The sequence below is a fragment of the Vicia villosa genome, unplaced genomic scaffold, assembly GCF_029867415.1.
Source record: "Vicia villosa cultivar HV-30 ecotype Madison, WI unplaced genomic scaffold, Vvil1.0 ctg.000305F_1_1, whole genome shotgun sequence".
NCBI classification, from domain to species: domain Eukaryota; kingdom Viridiplantae; phylum Streptophyta; class Magnoliopsida; order Fabales; family Fabaceae; genus Vicia; species Vicia villosa.
In genome coordinates, this window is record NW_026705133.1 from 146,934 (window position 1) to 164,436 (window position 17,503).

At 33.8% G+C, this 17,503-nt stretch overlaps 3 protein-coding genes across 3 annotated transcripts; 2 read left to right on the forward strand and 1 right to left on the reverse strand.

Annotated features, from left to right (window-relative positions):
* Positions 1–729: 729 nt before the first annotated feature.
* On the forward strand, positions 730–6,708 carry LOC131626547 (two-component response regulator-like APRR3). Its single transcript, XM_058897367.1, has 11 exons — positions 730–886; positions 1,112–1,552; positions 1,662–1,823; positions 1,921–2,054; positions 2,484–2,645; positions 3,577–3,763; positions 3,854–4,295; positions 4,410–4,434; positions 4,842–5,609; positions 5,974–6,047; positions 6,148–6,708. Exons 2-11 carry the CDS (start codon positions 1,240–1,242, stop codon positions 6,239–6,241), a joined length of 2,361 nt encoding a protein of 786 aa, XP_058753350.1. The 5' UTR covers positions 730–886; positions 1,112–1,239; the 3' UTR covers positions 6,242–6,708.
* Positions 6,709–10,412: 3,704 nt separating this feature from the next.
* LOC131626557 (probable serine/threonine-protein kinase PBL5) lies at positions 10,413–11,942 on the forward strand. Its single transcript, XM_058897380.1, has 3 exons — positions 10,413–10,554; positions 10,836–11,614; positions 11,733–11,942. Exons 1-3 carry the CDS (start codon positions 10,413–10,415, stop codon positions 11,940–11,942), a joined length of 1,131 nt encoding a protein of 376 aa, XP_058753363.1.
* A 1,574-nt stretch (positions 11,943–13,516) lies between these two features.
* Positions 13,517–16,159, reverse strand: LOC131626540 (uncharacterized). The gene is made up of 3 exons (XM_058897363.1): positions 15,113–16,159; positions 14,154–14,696; positions 13,517–13,872 (listed from the first exon to the last, which is right to left on the reverse strand). Exons 1-3 carry the CDS (start codon positions 16,010–16,012, stop codon positions 13,750–13,752), a joined length of 1,566 nt encoding a protein of 521 aa, XP_058753346.1. The 5' UTR covers positions 16,013–16,159; the 3' UTR covers positions 13,517–13,749.
* Between the last annotated feature and the right edge of the window lie 1,344 nt (positions 16,160–17,503).

Below are 17,503 nucleotides of genomic sequence, written 5' to 3' on the forward strand. Positions count from 1 at the left end.
CATTATATTTTATCAAATAAAAGGAGGTATTAATTTTAGTTACTACGTTTTTCCGATTATAACAATATAATTTTATAGTTTTAAAAAAAATGAAAGACAAAGCACATTTCGAATGCGCATTACTGAAATTGATTTATAAAATTTTCGGATATGTATATTCAAAATATTTAAAAATATAAAAATGACACATTCGAATATGCATATCCGAAAATTATTATAGAAATTTATGGAGTGTTTTTCACAGTACACGATGCAATGAGAAATTCCCAAATAAATATAAGAAATAAATTTTGGAGGCTTTTAAAAACATAGGAGGGAAACACTAGACTAGCTTGAAAAAACTTACAAGTGAGTTAAGTGAACCACATGGTACAAGATCGTATAAGATTCGAGTTCCTCCATCTAACCTATCAGATTTTGATATTATATACATCCAGCTCACACCATCACAGCCACTCACATTGCCACGTCACGTAGGCCCATCTTCCCATATGGAATTCACACCTCCATTTTCTACACGTCAGCTTCTTCACAATAATATCTTCTCCCACTATCTCTCTCCTTCTCCTTTTCTCTCTCTCACTTTGCTTTACCTATTTCTTCTCATTCTCTACCCCCAGTCAAACAAAGTCTTTTCCTTTTTTATCAACAATTTTTCTTATACAGATTAAGCAAAAAAACCAAAAGAAGAAATGTTAGAATCTCTTTTACTCAATTTCTCATATTCCTTCATTCAAAAAATATATATCTGTTTTTTTTTTTTTTTTTTTTTTTAATTTTGGATTTTGAGCTTTGACTATTTTTTTTATTTGATTTTTTTCTAAGTTATTGCATGGAGCTTGGGAATGGAAATGGAGCTTTGAAGATCTGTTTCATCATCCTTTGAGTATGCTGTTTTTTTCCCTCCAATTCGATCTAATTAAAATGCTATTTAGGTTTTTGATTCTGTTTTTATCTTATGAAAATAGCTTATAGCTTATATGCATAATCACTTATTTGATAAGCGCTTATGGTATACGGTATCAATAAGTTGTTTATCTGTAAAAAGAGATTCTGTTAACAATTATGATTAAAGTATCGAGTTGACTGATAGATAGGGTTGTGTTTGTAGAAATTGATGGGTGAAGTGCTCATGATATGGAGAATCCACAGTTCTCACAACAAGGGGATTGGATTTGTGCATTCCTGATAAGTCCTCACCTTGTTGTTTACTGAGTGTGGTTGATATAGGCTGATACGATGATGAACGATAATGTTGGGAATAAAAGTTTGGGGGAACAAAATCGCGAAGTTAATGAAGGGCTAGGTTCTGAATCGTCAACTGGAAATGACACGAGATTTAGTAAGGTAACGAAGGAGGGAAACAATGGGTTGAAGGGATCGAGTCAGATCCATGAGAGGTTTCAGGTTTCACCGCAACCACTACCCCGAGCTCCGGTTACTTACTGGGAAAGGTTTCTCCCTGTTACATCGATAAAAGTTTTGTTGGTGGACGATGATGACTCCACGCGTAATGTTGTGTGTGCTCTGTTAAAGAATTGTGGTTATGAAGGTATATATGTTTTGTTTTGTTTTATTAATCATGATTGAGATGTAAAAATCATCCAAATAAAATTTGAATTTCATGCCAATTTGATAAATTTCACGTTTGGTATTTACAGTCACTGCTGTTTCCAATGGTCTTCAAGCGTGGAAAGTTCTAGAAGATCCAGGAAATCGAATTGATCTTGTTCTAACGGAGGTAGCTATGCCTTTTGTATCTGGAATAGGTCTTTTGTGCAAGATCATGAGCCACATAGCTCTGAAGAATATTCCTGTGATTAGTAAGTGTCATTCCAAAGCCATACTTGCAGTATATATTTTCAATGACTATTGCTCATTTGATCTTTTCTTTTACTGAACATACTGAAATGCATGCAGTGATGTCATCTCACGATTCTATGGGTATTGTCTTTAAGTGTTTGTCAAAAGGAGCAGCTGATTTTTTAGTGAAACCTATTCGGAGGAATGAACTTAAAAACCTCTGGCAACATGTTTGGAGAAGATGCCATAGTGTGAGTTGCTTTACGTTTATGTCTCAGGCATTTGATTAAACAAATGCGAAAGAATGCTCTTTCCCAGTTTAATTGGAAGAAAGTGAACATGATTTTGAGTATATGATTGGATATCCAAATATAGTAATTGTTCCTACTGCATCATTATTTTGTGGGTCTTAGTATCTTTGAACTACTTGAACATTCAATCATCCAGTTCAGTATTCAAATATTAATATTACTCCATTACTTCCTTTCTAGCAAATTTCGAAGTTTCTTATTGCATAGAGGTATATGCCTTAAAGTAGTATTAGTGAAATAGTATAGCTTAACTAATTTATGTAGCATGATATTCATCTGACGGATCATTTCATTGACAAACTTAGATATAAAAATTAATTCATCAACAATTAATGAGATTCCTTAACATTTATTAATATACTTTCTCAGTCTAGTGATAGTGGGAGTGAAAGTGGGACAAACACCCGGAAATTTGCAAAGTCAAGGAGCATCTGTGCATATGACAACAACAGTGGTAGCAGTGATGAGAATGATTATGGAAGCAGAGGCTTGAGTGTTAGAGATGGAAGTGACAAAGGAAGTGGAACTCAGGTATTGCACACATCTAACATGTTAAGATTTTTATTAATTAAACCAGTTAAGTATGTACCCCATTTAAAGCCAATTCTATAGCAATATCCTGTGTTGAATGCATTGTTCATTCATGCGTATGAGTTTTAAAATCCAAATATCATCTTTGTTTATTAGTTAAGTGTAGTTTGAACACAAGTAGCCAGTCAACATGGAAGACTACGTGTATGCTTGGTTTCCATTTTGGAAGAAGCAAAAGCAATTTTAGAGGTGTAAAATTGATTTTGACTTGTTTGTTTTCTCAAAAGTAGAATTGATTTTGCTTTTAGAATTGATTCTAGTTGGAGTTAGGATTTCTAGCTTTTGAGTTAAATGTGATTTTTACATTGAGATTTGTTGTTCAACTCACTTTTGCATAAATGTATTCAAACATAAATCATTTTGCATTCAACTCACTTTTAAGTTTTAACCAAAATCAATTTACTCGGAATCAATTCTCGTCACCGCAAAACCAAACACACACTACAACTATTACTCAACATCAGAGTCATTGATGTATCTATCTATCAAAAGTGATGGTTTTCAGAATTGAAGCTCCAGCATGTGTTGAGTTTTAAAAGAGTAGCGATTTTATAGATGGGAATTAAAAAAAAAGAATGGTGAACTGGAGATATATACTCCCTCTGTCCCTTACTATAGGACCCTTTTGAAGATTTTGCTTGTCCCTAAATACACTACTCTCTAAAAAAAAAGAATGCTGAACTGGAGATATATACTCCCTCTTTCATTTTTAGTAACTTGTTTTTGCTTTTGAATATGGTTAACCATAAATATTTACTTAATATTCTACTTGTTTTGCTTTTTAATGAAGCATAATATTTTTTTTTAGAAATTCCTAGACTGGGGTTTCACCTAAATTATTTATTCATCTAAATACCCCCGTTTTGTGTAGAGTTCATGGACTACAAATCTAGCTCAAATTAGCAGCAGCCCTCATCCAGTTTCACCTCATAAACAATCTCATGACACTCCTGATAGCACGTGTGCCCAAGTGGTGCTTCCAAAGCCTGAAAACATTAGTAGTAGTAAGTGGGACCAGGCCACAGAAAAAGAGTGCCATAAACCGATTGATCATCCTGGTATGCCTTGGTAGTATCCTTTTCTGTCTTTTTTTTACTTATCTCTTTTGATTTTGATATTTTACCCAATAAACGGCTTGTACTTTCCAGATGATATTGCAATGGGTAAAGATTTAGCTATGGGAATATCATTGAACATGCAAGAAAAGCATCCACATGAGGAACTGTCTAACAATCCAATGTGTAAAGGAGTTAATAAGATGTCTGATACAGATGGTATGCAACTCAATAAAGGACATAGTAGTGTTCGTGAAAAAGTACAACCGGAAGAGGACAGTGATAGAACCAGGATGCAGGAAAATCAGGCTATGAATGTTGGTGTCACTGATAGCAGTAGTCCACAGGCTGAAAGCAGAGATTTGAATACTTCAAATGGTTTTTCTGGTTTTGCAAAAACAAAAACAAGTTGCTTCAAACAGCACCCATCACTTGAACTAACATTGAAAAGGATGGGAGAAGTAAAAGATGCTGAACATGTCACAGGTGATGAATGTAATGTTTTGAGACATTCAGATCTGTCGGCATTCTCCAAGTAAGAGGAAACCTGCAAGCATAATCACCTTCTCTTGGAAAGTATATATTGTTGCATTACATTGGTTGATAACATTTACATAATTAAATGTGTTTTCTTTTCTTGGTTCTGCAGATACAATACAGCTTCCGCTTACCAGGTACTGTTCTACGGTCCTTACTCCCACGATAGCAGGGGATTTATATATTTATAAACATTAAGGTTTTGTGTTTTATTTACTTATTTTAATCCCAGTCATTTCATAACTAACATGATGAAATGACACTTTGCTGCATGTCTTAGTTATCTTTCAGTGGTTTTAGATATTTTTTGTTGTTGTTTCAAAGAGCCTAGCGGCAAAACGCACATGCTAAGTGCGGAGAAGTGGGGTGTTGCGGGTTTGAACCCGCTCCCCAGCAGCCTTTTATCATCTTAGCTGCATTTACGGGACATGGTTTTAGATATTTACTGTGACAAACAAATGCCAGTTCCAATTGCTGGAAGATAATGTGTAGAACCGAATCTCAATGGTTGGGCAAACCTTATGTTATCTGTACATTTTATCAGGCTCAGACTGGAAATGTAGGAAGCTGTTCCCCACTAGACAATAGTTCAGTTTCACCAAATACAGAGACAATACAGAACTTCACATCTCATTCAAATGCCACTCTTCCAAATCAACAGTCTAATGGGAGCAACAACATGAACGACCTGGCTTCCACTAATACATATCTTAGCACTAAACCTGAAAATTTTGAAAAGAAACCCGAGTCTTCGAAAGGGATTGGCTCTTTTACTTCTTCTGAACTCCAAATCGTGCAAAATAATAGTGTCTCTACATCTCAGAAGAAGACTTCTGCCCAGGAAGAATGTGCTGGAAGCATTAAAGGACAGGTAGGAGGCTTTGAACAAGGATTTCAAGTCGAGCATGCTCAGCATCAACTTCAACATTGTAACCGCATTGCCCACAAGGAGGCAGTAGATCTCCGTTCAGTTCATGATATCTTAGTTGAAAGCACAACCAAAGATGATCAGCAATGTATGTCAAATGCCTTTGGAGAGCCAGCAGAAAGTAATGGCACAGCTACAAACTATGGGAAGGATGGAAGTGCAGCTGAAAGTGATCATGGGAGCAATGGGCAGGACGGAAGCAACACTTTGACAATCGGAATGATAAATATGAGAAATAGCAATGTGGAGGCTGGGAGCTTTGGAATTAGTGGCATTGATAAAGTAAACATTGGAAGTGGGTCTTATGAACAACGATTTGCATTGAGAGAGGCTGCCTTGTTAAAGTTTCGTCTAAAGAGAAAAGAAAGATGCTTTGAAAAGAAGGTAGTCTATTTTTATTTACTTGGTTCATAATGAGTTTGCTGAAGATCGCAGTATCAGATATATGTAGTCCAGTTTTAGAATAAATATGTCGTAATTCCCTGCTCATCGTGTTCCTATATCTATTACTGAATTGATGGCTTGTTGATTCTGGTAATAAAAATACCATTTTAAAGCATCCTATGCAATTTTATTGAAGTATTTTGGCTTTACTTCAAGTTAAAACATTTTTGGCCTTTTGAAGTTTCCTTGTATGAGTTTAATGCTTGTGTCAATGACTTGATCTTTATCGTCAACATGCACAGGCCGGTACATATGCCAACATTAATTCATGTTCAATATTTAGCATCGTTTGTTTATTTTTCAGGTTAGATATCAGAGCCGGAAAAAATTGGCAGATCAGCGGCCGCGTGTTAGGGGACAATTTGTTAAACAAATAGTGTATGTTGCTGCATATCATTTGTTTTGTATTTTTATTTTTGTTTCCTTTTCTAAGTTAAGTACTGGTTTTACTTCTGACCATTCCACCCCTTCTCTTCAGGTATGGTACCAATGAAGAAAATAAAGAAAGCGAGGAACTTGTATCTATGGATAATTCTAACGATGATCCCAAACAACACCAACCAAATTGCTGATCATTATTTGACTGATTTTGTTCCATCAACTGCATCTAGCGGCTTTGCACTTTCACCATGGAAAAAGCTTGGAGGTTTGTAAATTATGGTATAGAAGAATCTATGAGTAGGCAGGCGCCATTTTTACGAGAAAAACTGACATTTAATTTGAAACTTCAAGACAATGCTCTAGATTCAATTTATGGTTGTAAACTTAAAAATTCCAATGAACCCATGTTCATATCTGTAATGTGTCAAGTGTCGACCTTGTTCGTGTTTACGTTCTACGCCTAACATTGTGTATCATAATCAGGAATTCAGTAACTCTTGAGTTGAAAGGTAACCTCTAGAAACTTAAATTTGAGGATAGCTACTGATTGTAATATCAAAACAGTTACTATGCCAATGTCAATGTTAAACAATTTATAAAGGTGTGCTTTATTTTTTGTTGTTGACAGTATCAATTCATGAAGCTGTTAAATTTTCAATCGCTGATCTTTGCACAATTTTTCATCTTCTAAATTGCACTATTCTGTCAAATCTCAAAACCAGGACTATGTTATTCTTTGTTATTACTTCTAAAGATTGGTAGTTCTGTCACCTATTCTCTGCTTCCTCCCCAAAAATATAATGTAACTCATCTTTTTTCAAAATAGTGGTCTTGAAATGGCATGGTATACTAATGTCAACTTTGTTTTGAAGTTGTATGTTGAAAACATGGTTCTAACGTGAGTTGATTTCGTTGGCCACTTGGCCCTTCATATTAGACCGTGTAACATTAACATTCATCTTAAACAAATGTGGAGGAGTCCAGTAAATTACAATTAGGTTAGAGTTCATTATAACTATATCGATAAAAAGAATTTATTATTTTTCTGATTTATTGTTTTTCTGATGTGAACAGTAGATGAACCAAACACATCATTTTATATAAATTCATGTGCATTCTTTTTTTGGCTTTTCACCACCGGTATAGTTCGATTCGAGAGTTAGTTCTGACATTAAGTGGTTCCAACTCCCTCCCAATCGTAACTGCGAGGGATCAATTCACTTACATTCTTGTCTATAGAAAGTGTCGATGCAATCTAGACAACACAATAGAAATAAATGGTTTGCCACATCTCATATGACAAAAGATACAATAGAAATAAATGGTTTGCCACATCTCAATATGACAAAAGATTCAATCTCCATGTACTCTTGGTTGTACTCTCGCTCATGAATACTTGGAAATTGGTGATAGATCTATGTTTGCATCAACATATACAAATCAGTAAACAACAGTGAATAAATAATATTTTTAATAACTAATTAAATGATTCCATGAATATGCTACGTGAAACAATGTCATATACTATGCTATATGTTTTGTCTTGATATTCTTAATAGCTAATTAAACAACTACATAAATATGTAATTTGAAAGAGTATCTTAAAACATAGTCATCAACCATTTCCAAATCTCTAAAATACTCAAAATATACCAAGTGGATGTAGACCGTGCTCTTGTATGTGAAATTAATTAGACCCACCTAAAATATGAGATACGTTCTAATGACTATCTCTGAATGTGATCGTCCATTTTGTCACCTTCCTCGTAAGAAACACTCATAAATAATATATATCTCTCAAACTCTTATTTAAGGAAGTTGAACTCTGCATTGCCCATTGGTATTTTCAACTTTATAAAGGGTTTTCGTCAAATATGAGCCAAGTAGCTCAACCTTCACATCCACTATCTCAAATATTTTGGTGTATTTGAAAGCACATAAATGATATTGTATTTAACAACGCAGACATCGACATCGATGAAATTTTCTTTATGATTATTTAATATTCTTGGTGGTGGAATGCAATAGTTTCAAAGGATAGAATTAGGTGTAATTTGTTTGAAAGGTTACAAAATTCGATCCTTTATAACTAAATTATTGGGGTTGTTTGATATTGTTTTTTTGTTTCTTGTAAGGGTTGGAGTACCCCTAGCACTCCATTCTCTTAATCCAGAGTTGCTTATTAAAAAAAACACTTCAACTTTTAGATAGAAAAATGCATAAAAATTGACAAGTCACCAAGTGTCATTGCCATCTCGCTAGCTTGAAGATACTTATCTCCTTGTGCTACATCTTAGAAAAGAATGTTAATAGGTCATCTCATGATCAACTATGTTGAAACTTGCGGGAAAAAGTTACTTATGATGAGAAATTAAGACACAATAACAAACTACGCAGTGGATATAAAATTCTCCACACTTGTAGGAACTTTGAGATTAATAACAAATATAAGATGGAAAATCAAACAAATAAAGGCACAAAAGAACACCAATATTTTAACGTGAAAAACCACTTAATATGAGAGTGAGAACCATTAGTCGTCTAGAGCAAATAAATAATTTTATTATAATCAATTAAGGGTACAAGAGAGTCTTAAAGTGATTCACAAATAGATGCTAACAACCACGAATCACAAAGCAAAGTAGCTTACAAATAAGAATCAAAAAGCTGAAAATTTACCCAAATCTGCAACTTAAGTGTGAAGCAGATATCTCTCCACTCATGCCTTGTTTTAAAATTCTGAACGGTCAAAAGGTAGATACATGAGTTGCGAACATGTCCTCCAAATTTGATCTCGATCCAGCAGTTTACGATTCGGAGATCGTCGATTTAGTAAGTCTGGTTGCTTCAAAAACATAAATAAATTTCTCCCATCTTTTATCTCTTTGAACCCTTATTTTCTCTCTATCTCTCTTAACTTTAAATTGACACTCTCCACTTAAATATGTGAGACAATAGACTATTTATATTCGGGTCTTTCTTCACATAGGAAGGGAGGCCAAGCCCAACAACTTAGTCTAGTGTCATGAATGACATTAATGAACTATTCTTTGTCTCGAATATGACAAGTGATGATATTTATGTTATTAATACATTTGAGCAACCCGTAACAGAATTGAAAAAATACAACAGCTAAACATTATTCTACTAAATTGAATCGACTGCATGGATCAAATTCCACCAAACTCTTGAGGCTGATGTCGTGACTCAGTTGATTCAGCTCTCTACGTGAATATCTTACACTTACATTCATGTGTAGAAGAGGTAGTAGCCGAGTCTCTATTTCCTCTAAAGCAGGTTATCAACATAGTGTTATTGTCCACTACTAATTTTTTTTTTAACTATTTAGACAATTTGACAATAAACAATTACAAAACTTAAAATCAACATGCATTCTATTGTTCGAATTATAGAATCTGTGTACATGTCATCAGACATGTTCAGATTCTATAAAGCAAATTCATGCCAACATTATCATAATGTATAACCAGAGAGACTTGTAACCCAAGAAAAAACACATGCAATAAATCGTATAAGTAGACAGATGTGTGCTAACATGACCCAAAATAGGTGCATATAAGTTGATTAGAGAAATGATTTCAGGTTTGAGAATTTAGAGGTGATAATTCTTAAATTTAACAAACTTAGTCTTATCAAATTAGAGCCTTTAATAATAATAATATATATATATATATATATATATATATATATATATATATATATATATATATATATATATATATATATATATATATATATATATATATATATTAAAATTATGTGAATATAAAAAAAATACTAAGAAGCTTCACTCTTAAATTTATGTAAATATGTTTGTTAAATAAATCATAGTTTAACATGACATAAATTTATAACTTAGCTTACATTAAATGTAGAATAAACAACCATACTTTTAAATAGATATAGTGTGACATTTTTAAAAACTCACTCAACTAAAAATATCACGCTTTAAATCCTTCAAAAAGTCTCTAAAACAAGCCTATACATATAAATGTTATATTATAATAAATATAAATAATATGATACTTACAGTATTTTATTTATTTGGCTTCAATAATAATTCTATTCTTGTCGCTATTTTTAAATTAAATTTAAAAAAAAAATATTAAATTAAACTTCAGCTACTTACACTGTGATCAATAAACTTCAAATCCGTTAGGAATTCAGTTATATTTTCATGCACAAAATGACAGAAATACCCTCCCAAAGTATTCATTTCCTCTTCATATAAAAGACAAGAGTTTCCATAACTATCACACTTTTCCATTTCATTTTCTTTCGATTTCACTCTCTTTCTTCACTCTCTTCTTCTTGTCTCAGTTTTCTTGCTAAAGCTCATAGATGAAGAAGGTAATCAATTGTTTTTCCCCAAAGGGTTCCCCCAACCGCAACCGAACCGGAAACTCTCCCCGTTCCTCTCAATCTCCTCCCACTCCGGTTTCCTCTTCCGCTCCGGCTTCCCCTTCAGCCTCTACTTCCGCAAGTAAATTTCTTTTCTGTTACGTATATCTTTGAACATTATCATGCATGCATGCATGCATGCAATTGAAATGTATTCTTTAACACGTTCTTTTCTCATCATGTTCTTGTAATACTGCATTTTCTACTATAATCAAGCTTCTTATGAAGGGTTTGTATAAAAGATCATGTTTTTCGAAGTGGGTCATCGTATTTTCTTATCATCAAAGTTCAAGATTTGAATATGCTTAAGTTTCGATATCGTGATTCGTAACCTTTTCTTTCTTCTTGAAACTGTGATTCCAGCTACTCTTGCAAGAATCAATGAACTTACTGCAGAAGCGGAGACTCTAAATTTAAATTTAGGACCTTTGCCTATACAGAAATTCCCTTTCGTTCAACTTCACTTTGCAACAGATGGTTTTAGCGCTGAAAACTGCGTGGCTAAAGGAGGTTTCGGCCGTGTTTACAGAGGAAACTTGGCTCCACAGAATCAAGAAGTAGCTATAAAGTGTCTTGACCCGAAAAGCCAGCAAGGAACCCGGGAATTCGTTACTGAGGTGGAGTTTCTGAGTAATGCAGACCACGAAAACATTGTCCGGTTGATTGGATATTGTGCTGAGAATGAGCACAGGATGATAGTTTATGAGTACATTAGGATGGGATCTTTGGAAGCACATTTACTAACCCGTAATCCAGATTTGAACCTTGCAGTTCTGGATTGGAATACAAGAGTTAGAATAGCATATGAAACAGCAAAGGGTTTGCAGTATCTGCATAGTAATATGCAGCCTCGGAGAATATACAGGGATCTAAAATGTGCAAACATTTTGTTAGGGGAAGGTTATACTGTAAAGTTATCTGATTTTGGATGTGCTAAAAAAGCCCCAGCTAATGAACGTGAACGTAACTTGACAAGGGTTTTAGGCACAGTAGGATATTTAGATCCAGCGTATTTTACAACAGGCAATTGTACAGTCCAAAATGATATTCACAGCTTTGGTGTTGTTCTTTTGGAGCTCGTCACTGGTAGAAAATGTATTGATGAAAGAAGACCAACCGAGGAACAAAGTCTCCTTATATGGGTAAGCCGTTGTTGATTTTAGTTCATTAACCGTACCAGACATTAATTTGACTGGTACGGTTTGATTAAAATTCATTGTAAATATTACTTAAAAAGTTGAATTGTTTTTTTGTTTTCAGGCAAAGAGAGTATTTGGTAATAGGGACAGATACGAAGAAATTGTTGATCCATTGCTAAATGGTAACTTTAATGAGCGGAGTTTACATGCACTTGTTCGTATGGCTGAATATTGTGTTAATAGCGACTCTATGAAGAAGCCCAAAATGAGTCATATTGTCGATATTTTAGGACAATTGAATCGCGCAGCTGATGAACCAAACATTCCCTAGTCAGAAGGCTAACTCGGAATCCTACACTTTCTTCATTTCTGCTGCTCGAGTTCAATTTAGGCTTTGAAGTTACATTTTTTGGGTCAGTTCATGTATGACCTAGTTATTACCTTTTGTTCTGTTAGGAGATAACATGTGCTATTAGAATGTAATAACTACACATTGGTAGAATTTAGAGCAGCAATTATGTGATAAACCATTTCTTTACTTCATAGTAATTTTCTTCAGTTTGTAATACACTATTCTTAAGTCTAGTATGAATGCTTGGAATAAAGATAATAAAACCATTATTTTGTCTATAAATTGTGTAAGAATTCTATGACTTAATACCTATAGAAATATAAAAGTTATTTTAGATACAACTGTTTTAAGTAAAATTAATTTTACATGTATCCAAAACAAATTTAATTTTACAAAACTGTTAAAATATATAAATTTACAAAATTAATTAAATTCCAAATCAATTTTCTCATAAACATAGGATAGCATAGCATAAAGCACGTGCGTGGCATGAACAACCACTTCACTTTCCCGCTAAAAATCTGTTACGAGCCTAACGAACTAAACGAAAACACAAATCGCGAGCTTCCATTCAATGGCAGTGTAACTTTTTCTTCTTCTTCAATCGCTCTCTCTGTTCTTCGAAATGCAGCAACGATCTTCAACCTCAAACTCGCGATGTTCCTCCGACGATCACAGAGCCATCAACATCGGCGCTGAACAGCAACAAAGCACAAAACGGAGAAGGAGCGCCGACGATGATTCACTCGATATGCTTCCGGTTTATCACACACGCACCGTCGCCGGAAGGAGAGACGTTTCTCGGTCACGATCGCCGGCGGCGGATAAGATGATTCACACTATTCCCTTGCTTGTACTGCTCTGTCTCTTCACTCTCTGGTGGTTCTCTTTTCCAGGTACCGAGTTTTCACGCGCCTTCGTTGATCTCGTATTTCACGCGCCTTCTCTTTTGTTATTAGGTATTATTATAATTATAATTTCACGCGCCTTCGTTGAGTTCAAAATTTCGGATTAGCGATATCAATTTCAGATTTGTGATCATAAAAATAGAAAAGGAAAATTGAAGTTTAGTAATCAATGATTAAGTAAAAATGTGTTACTAAGGGTTCTTAGGATTCATATATTAGTAATGTCACCAAGGGTTCTTAGGATTTGAAATTTTGAATATAGTTTGGTTCAATTTTGTTGATCTTTGATATTTTGGAAACAGTAGATCTGGAGATCAAGGATGGTAGGATTTCGACCATACGACAAATGGATACACCGATTTCCAACGATCATACTCGATTTGATCTTACGATACTTGCTGTTGCTGCATCGTCACCAATTTCTTCGATTCATCAAGATGTTTCAGGTGAGGATGAAATGTACTTGCCTCCATTGAATTCGCCAACTGAAGAACCTTTTTCTTTGGTAAAGGAAAAAAACGATTGAAGATTTTATGTGTCAATTTCCTTTTTGGATGCTCATTAGATGACAGAGAATAGAGATTTCATCTGAATCTGTGCTTAGTTAAAATGAAACTATGCCAATTTTCATTTCATTGGGGAAGAATTATAAACTTCTTACATTGAATGCATTCCAAGAAAAAACTATGCAATATAGTCTCCTTTTTTGAGTTTACAATTACATAGAGGGAAGGGGAGGGGTGAGGTTAAGAACTATAGCTTGTGAGATTGTGAACATTGACAATTGTTCAATTTCATTGTGTTCTGTGGACTTTTTCTCATGCAAATATAGCTAAGAAAAATTAGATTAAAAAACTACATAACTGGAATTTGGAAGCTCAACTTCCACTTTGAGGGATCAACTCACTAACCTCTCCCTTTCGACAGTTGCCAACCCATATGTACATAGTTGATCCCTTACGCGAGTAACGCGAAACTCTACAACAATCCCTCCTTGGTGACTGCAAAAACAAGTTTATAATTTAGTCACTGTAATGATTCATATCAAATGTTGATAAAGTAGTAGGTTGGTTGATATCTCATTATATGGTGTGTGTTCAGTTTATTTAATGCATTATGCATGTATGATATTCAACACACCAATACATGTGTTTATATTCAGGTATTCAATTTTCTTCAATTGTTATCAATGTAGGAGTATTAGTTAGTTATTGTGTTCGGTATAGTAAGTTTGTGTTAGTGCTTTAATGGTGTAGTAATCTGAGTTTCAAAGCATCCTTACCCTTTGCCAACGAAGTGGATCTGGTCTTTTTGAAACTATAACGGAATCAATTTCCTCTGGTGTGTCCATTTTCCACCGGCAAGTAGGAGGTTTAGATTTGTAACGATAGTAAGTACCAATAATTTGCTTCTTAACTGGATCGTATCGAGTTCTGTTCATATAGAAAAGGAATGCTTTCTGACAAGGGTGTTTAGTTACAGGCCTAGTGTTGAATGCATATGCAGTGTAATCAGCTCTTCGATACCAATTAAGAAAGGTTCTTGTTGGCATCTCTAACTCTCTAGGGGACAGCACTCCCCTTAAAATCTGAACCACATAACCCCATGAAACAGAGATGGACCAATATCTTTTATGCTCATAGCAAATTGATTGTTGCATTATGCTACCTGAATCTTGCTTCGCAGATTTCATTAAGTGCCGCAGAGATTGATCTCTGTCCATCTTTGGAAATATCGGTTGCACTACATCGAGGTGGTGCAATGACACTAGTGGTGCCACCGGATGTGCTCCTAGAAGGCCTAATAGGTCTCCATACACATCATACTGAACAAACAAGAAATATATACATAAGCAAAGTTCAATTCCTTCCATAAATAGAGAATCCAAGTCACAAATCATCCCTAGTAATTGATACTAGTAAAGATTTATAGAAATAAACATCATTATTATGAGTTTTGGTGTATAAAATGAAAGTCTAATTCTGCAACATTTCTCAAAGAGCAATGCTATGCCAAAACATGTATTTCGCAGCATAAATAGAAATTGGGTAAATGATGATGCAATTGGAAAATATAACATGGATTAGTGCAATGAAAAATCGGAAATTTTTTCTAAAAATGTGTACTTCATACATCCTAAACTATACTATACTAAAAGAGATATGATCCCTACTTAAAGGACTTGTTATTTAGGAGTGTTAATAGAGAGTAATTGACTTATTAGGAGTGTTAATAAATTACCTGGTGAAACCCTGCTTCCTTGGTTAATGGAACGCCTAGCTCAGCCATGCAAGCTTGCATTCTATCATCACTACCATACAAAGCAGGGTAATGTTGAATACAACTATCCTGCATCCTTGCAAGCTCCTTAGCCAAAGGGTAACTTATAGCAAATCCTCCACCACCATAAGCCATACCATAAGAGAAATGTATGTTCTGAACATGACTCTCCGAGGAGCTTCCAACATAATAAAATTGGTTATGATCATACTTAGAAAGAACTCTAACCACATTATCAACTATAAAAACAGTGTCATCATCTCCCATCATGAACCATCTCACATCTTCCAACCCAAGTTTCAATGTCTCTGTCACCACCCTTGATATCCTTAAAGCAGATCTCTGCCCCTGACGATTTGTATACTTAAAATTTGTTGTGTCTGCTGAAATTCGAATCTCTGGTAATTCATCATCAGGCTGTATGTCCACTTTTTGATCTAGCCACACTACCCCTCTTGTTTCATTAGGCTTCCACCAAACCTTGATGTAATCTTTTCTTATCTCCCACAAATTTGTTGAAGCTGCTATCCCAAAAACAATGTGTTTAGTCTCCGTGTCTTGTCTTTGAGATAACTCATCAACGGACAACTCTTCCTCCTCTTGTTCTTCTTCCTCCTTTCTTTTTTTGACAATTTTTTTCCCGTGGGAAACTTCATTTCCAGTGATTGATGTACTTCTGGATATATTACCAGTACCCATCATCGCAAGTTGTTCATCAGTGGCTGCATTCAATCGAACGGCAGTGGAACAATTTCTTTTTTCACTGGTTAATAAAAGAAGATTGGAAGAGTAAAGGATGTACAATATTATCATGATTAGGATTAACCAAGTGATAATGCGTTGCTTGAATGAAGAGACCATTTGGTTTGTTCTAGTTAAAGTGAGGTAATCTGTTTTCCCTCCCTCAGATTCTTCAATTCTCTTTCAGATTGTCGCGTTACTATTTTTGCTCCCAAGCGTTGGAGTGGAGAAAGACGGTGTTCGGAAGGACGTTCAATCTCAGATTTATTCGGATCACACTAAACATTTTATTTTTGTTCTTCTATGTGTGAAGTTTGTTATTTTGTTAAAAGAAAGAGTGAAATTTGTTATGTGACAAGGCGAAGTTGGATGCGGTTAAAATGGAAGCAACGTTGAAAATTTACATATGCACATTCCGTTTTGCATGCAATTTTGAAGTTGTTTAGAAATAAAATTAAAGCTATTTAATAATTATTGTTTATTTTTAACTTAAACTTTTTTTTTGGTAACAATTTTTAACTTAAACATTTTTTAGTAAGGGATTGATTATATTACAAACTGGAGTATCATATAAATGAATTGATATTTTTAAAATAAAGAACAACTAAGTGTATATGAATAAATTCATAAATATAATATAAAAAGATTTTTTGATTTTATAATACTAAAAGTTAATTCTTTGATATCTATAAGTTTAAATTGACTATCCGTACCTTTATTAAATTATTTTAAAATTTTAATTTATTTTAAAATTAAAAAATAAAATGTGTTATAATATTTAATTATAATATTTGATTGATTGAAAAATCGGTATCCAAATAAATTCAAAGTAACGTAATGTTTCCCATATATAAAACCCTCAATAATGTCATAAATATAGTCTAACAATGTCATAAAAAAGAGTTTGATAATGTCATAAATATATTTTAGTAAATTTATAAAAATATTATTGAGTAGAAACATAAATCATCACACTCTCAACTATGTTATCTTAAAAAAAAATCTATATTAAATTAGACCATCTCATAAGAGACTCGGGTTAACATATATTTGAAACTCAGGTTATCATAGTTAACCAACCCGAGTAACTCTTATGAGTTTCATAGACTCAAGTAACTAACCATAGTTAGTATTTTCTTAAAGATAACATAGTTAACCAACTCATAAGAGACTCGGGTTAACATACATATGAGTTTCATAGAAGTTAGTTAATTGATAATTATAGTTAACTTTATGGTTAGTTACTAACTATGAAAGTTATTAGTTTTGAGATTGCTTATAAATAGTTTATGCACACTACATATATTATTGAATATATTTCACTATTTGTTCTCTTAATTTTATCTTTTAATTCCTTAATTTTTCTTTTTTTTCCTGTGCAAGTAAGTATTTGATCTAACAAATTTAGTATCACAAGTACCGGTGATTAAAATCTGAGAAACTAGTTGAGTTTAAAATTCCTTAATTAGATCATTGTGTATTCATCTCTCGTGAATTATACTAGTGGTATCGATTGAATACCTTGTGCATCATCATTAATTCAATTTATAATTGTTGTATTGGTTATCTGTATTAATTTCTATTCAAGTATAATTCTCTCTATTTTACTTT

Bases quoted from the DNA above. Each gene is read 5' to 3' on its own strand.
- LOC131626540 (XM_058897363.1), bottom strand. From the start codon at position 16,012: ATGGTCTCTTCATTCAAGCAACGCATTATCACTTGGTTAATCCTAATC. The intron at 14,697-15,112 runs GTAATTTATTAA...TTGTTTGTTCAG, and splicing joins AGGAAGCAGGGTTTCACCAG to TATGATGTGTATGGAGACCT. The intron at 13,873-14,153 runs GTAAGGATGCTT...TTGTTTTTGCAG, and splicing joins ATCCACTTCGTTGGCAAAGG to TCACCAAGGAGGGATTGTTG.
- LOC131626547 (XM_058897367.1), top strand. From the start codon at position 1,240: ATGATGAACGATAATGTTGGGAATAAAAGTTTGGGGGAACAAAATCGC. The intron at 2,055-2,483 runs GTGAGTTGCTTT...ATACTTTCTCAG, and splicing joins TTTGGAGAAGATGCCATAGT to TCTAGTGATAGTGGGAGTGA. The intron at 4,435-4,841 runs GTACTGTTCTAC...ACATTTTATCAG, and splicing joins ATACAGCTTCCGCTTACCAG to GCTCAGACTGGAAATGTAGG.
- LOC131626557 (XM_058897380.1), top strand. From the start codon at position 10,413: ATGAAGAAGGTAATCAATTGTTTTTCCCCAAAGGGTTCCCCCAACCGC. The intron at 10,555-10,835 runs GTAAATTTCTTT...CTGTGATTCCAG, and splicing joins TTCAGCCTCTACTTCCGCAA to CTACTCTTGCAAGAATCAAT. The intron at 11,615-11,732 runs GTAAGCCGTTGT...TTTTGTTTTCAG, and splicing joins AACAAAGTCTCCTTATATGG to GCAAAGAGAGTATTTGGTAA.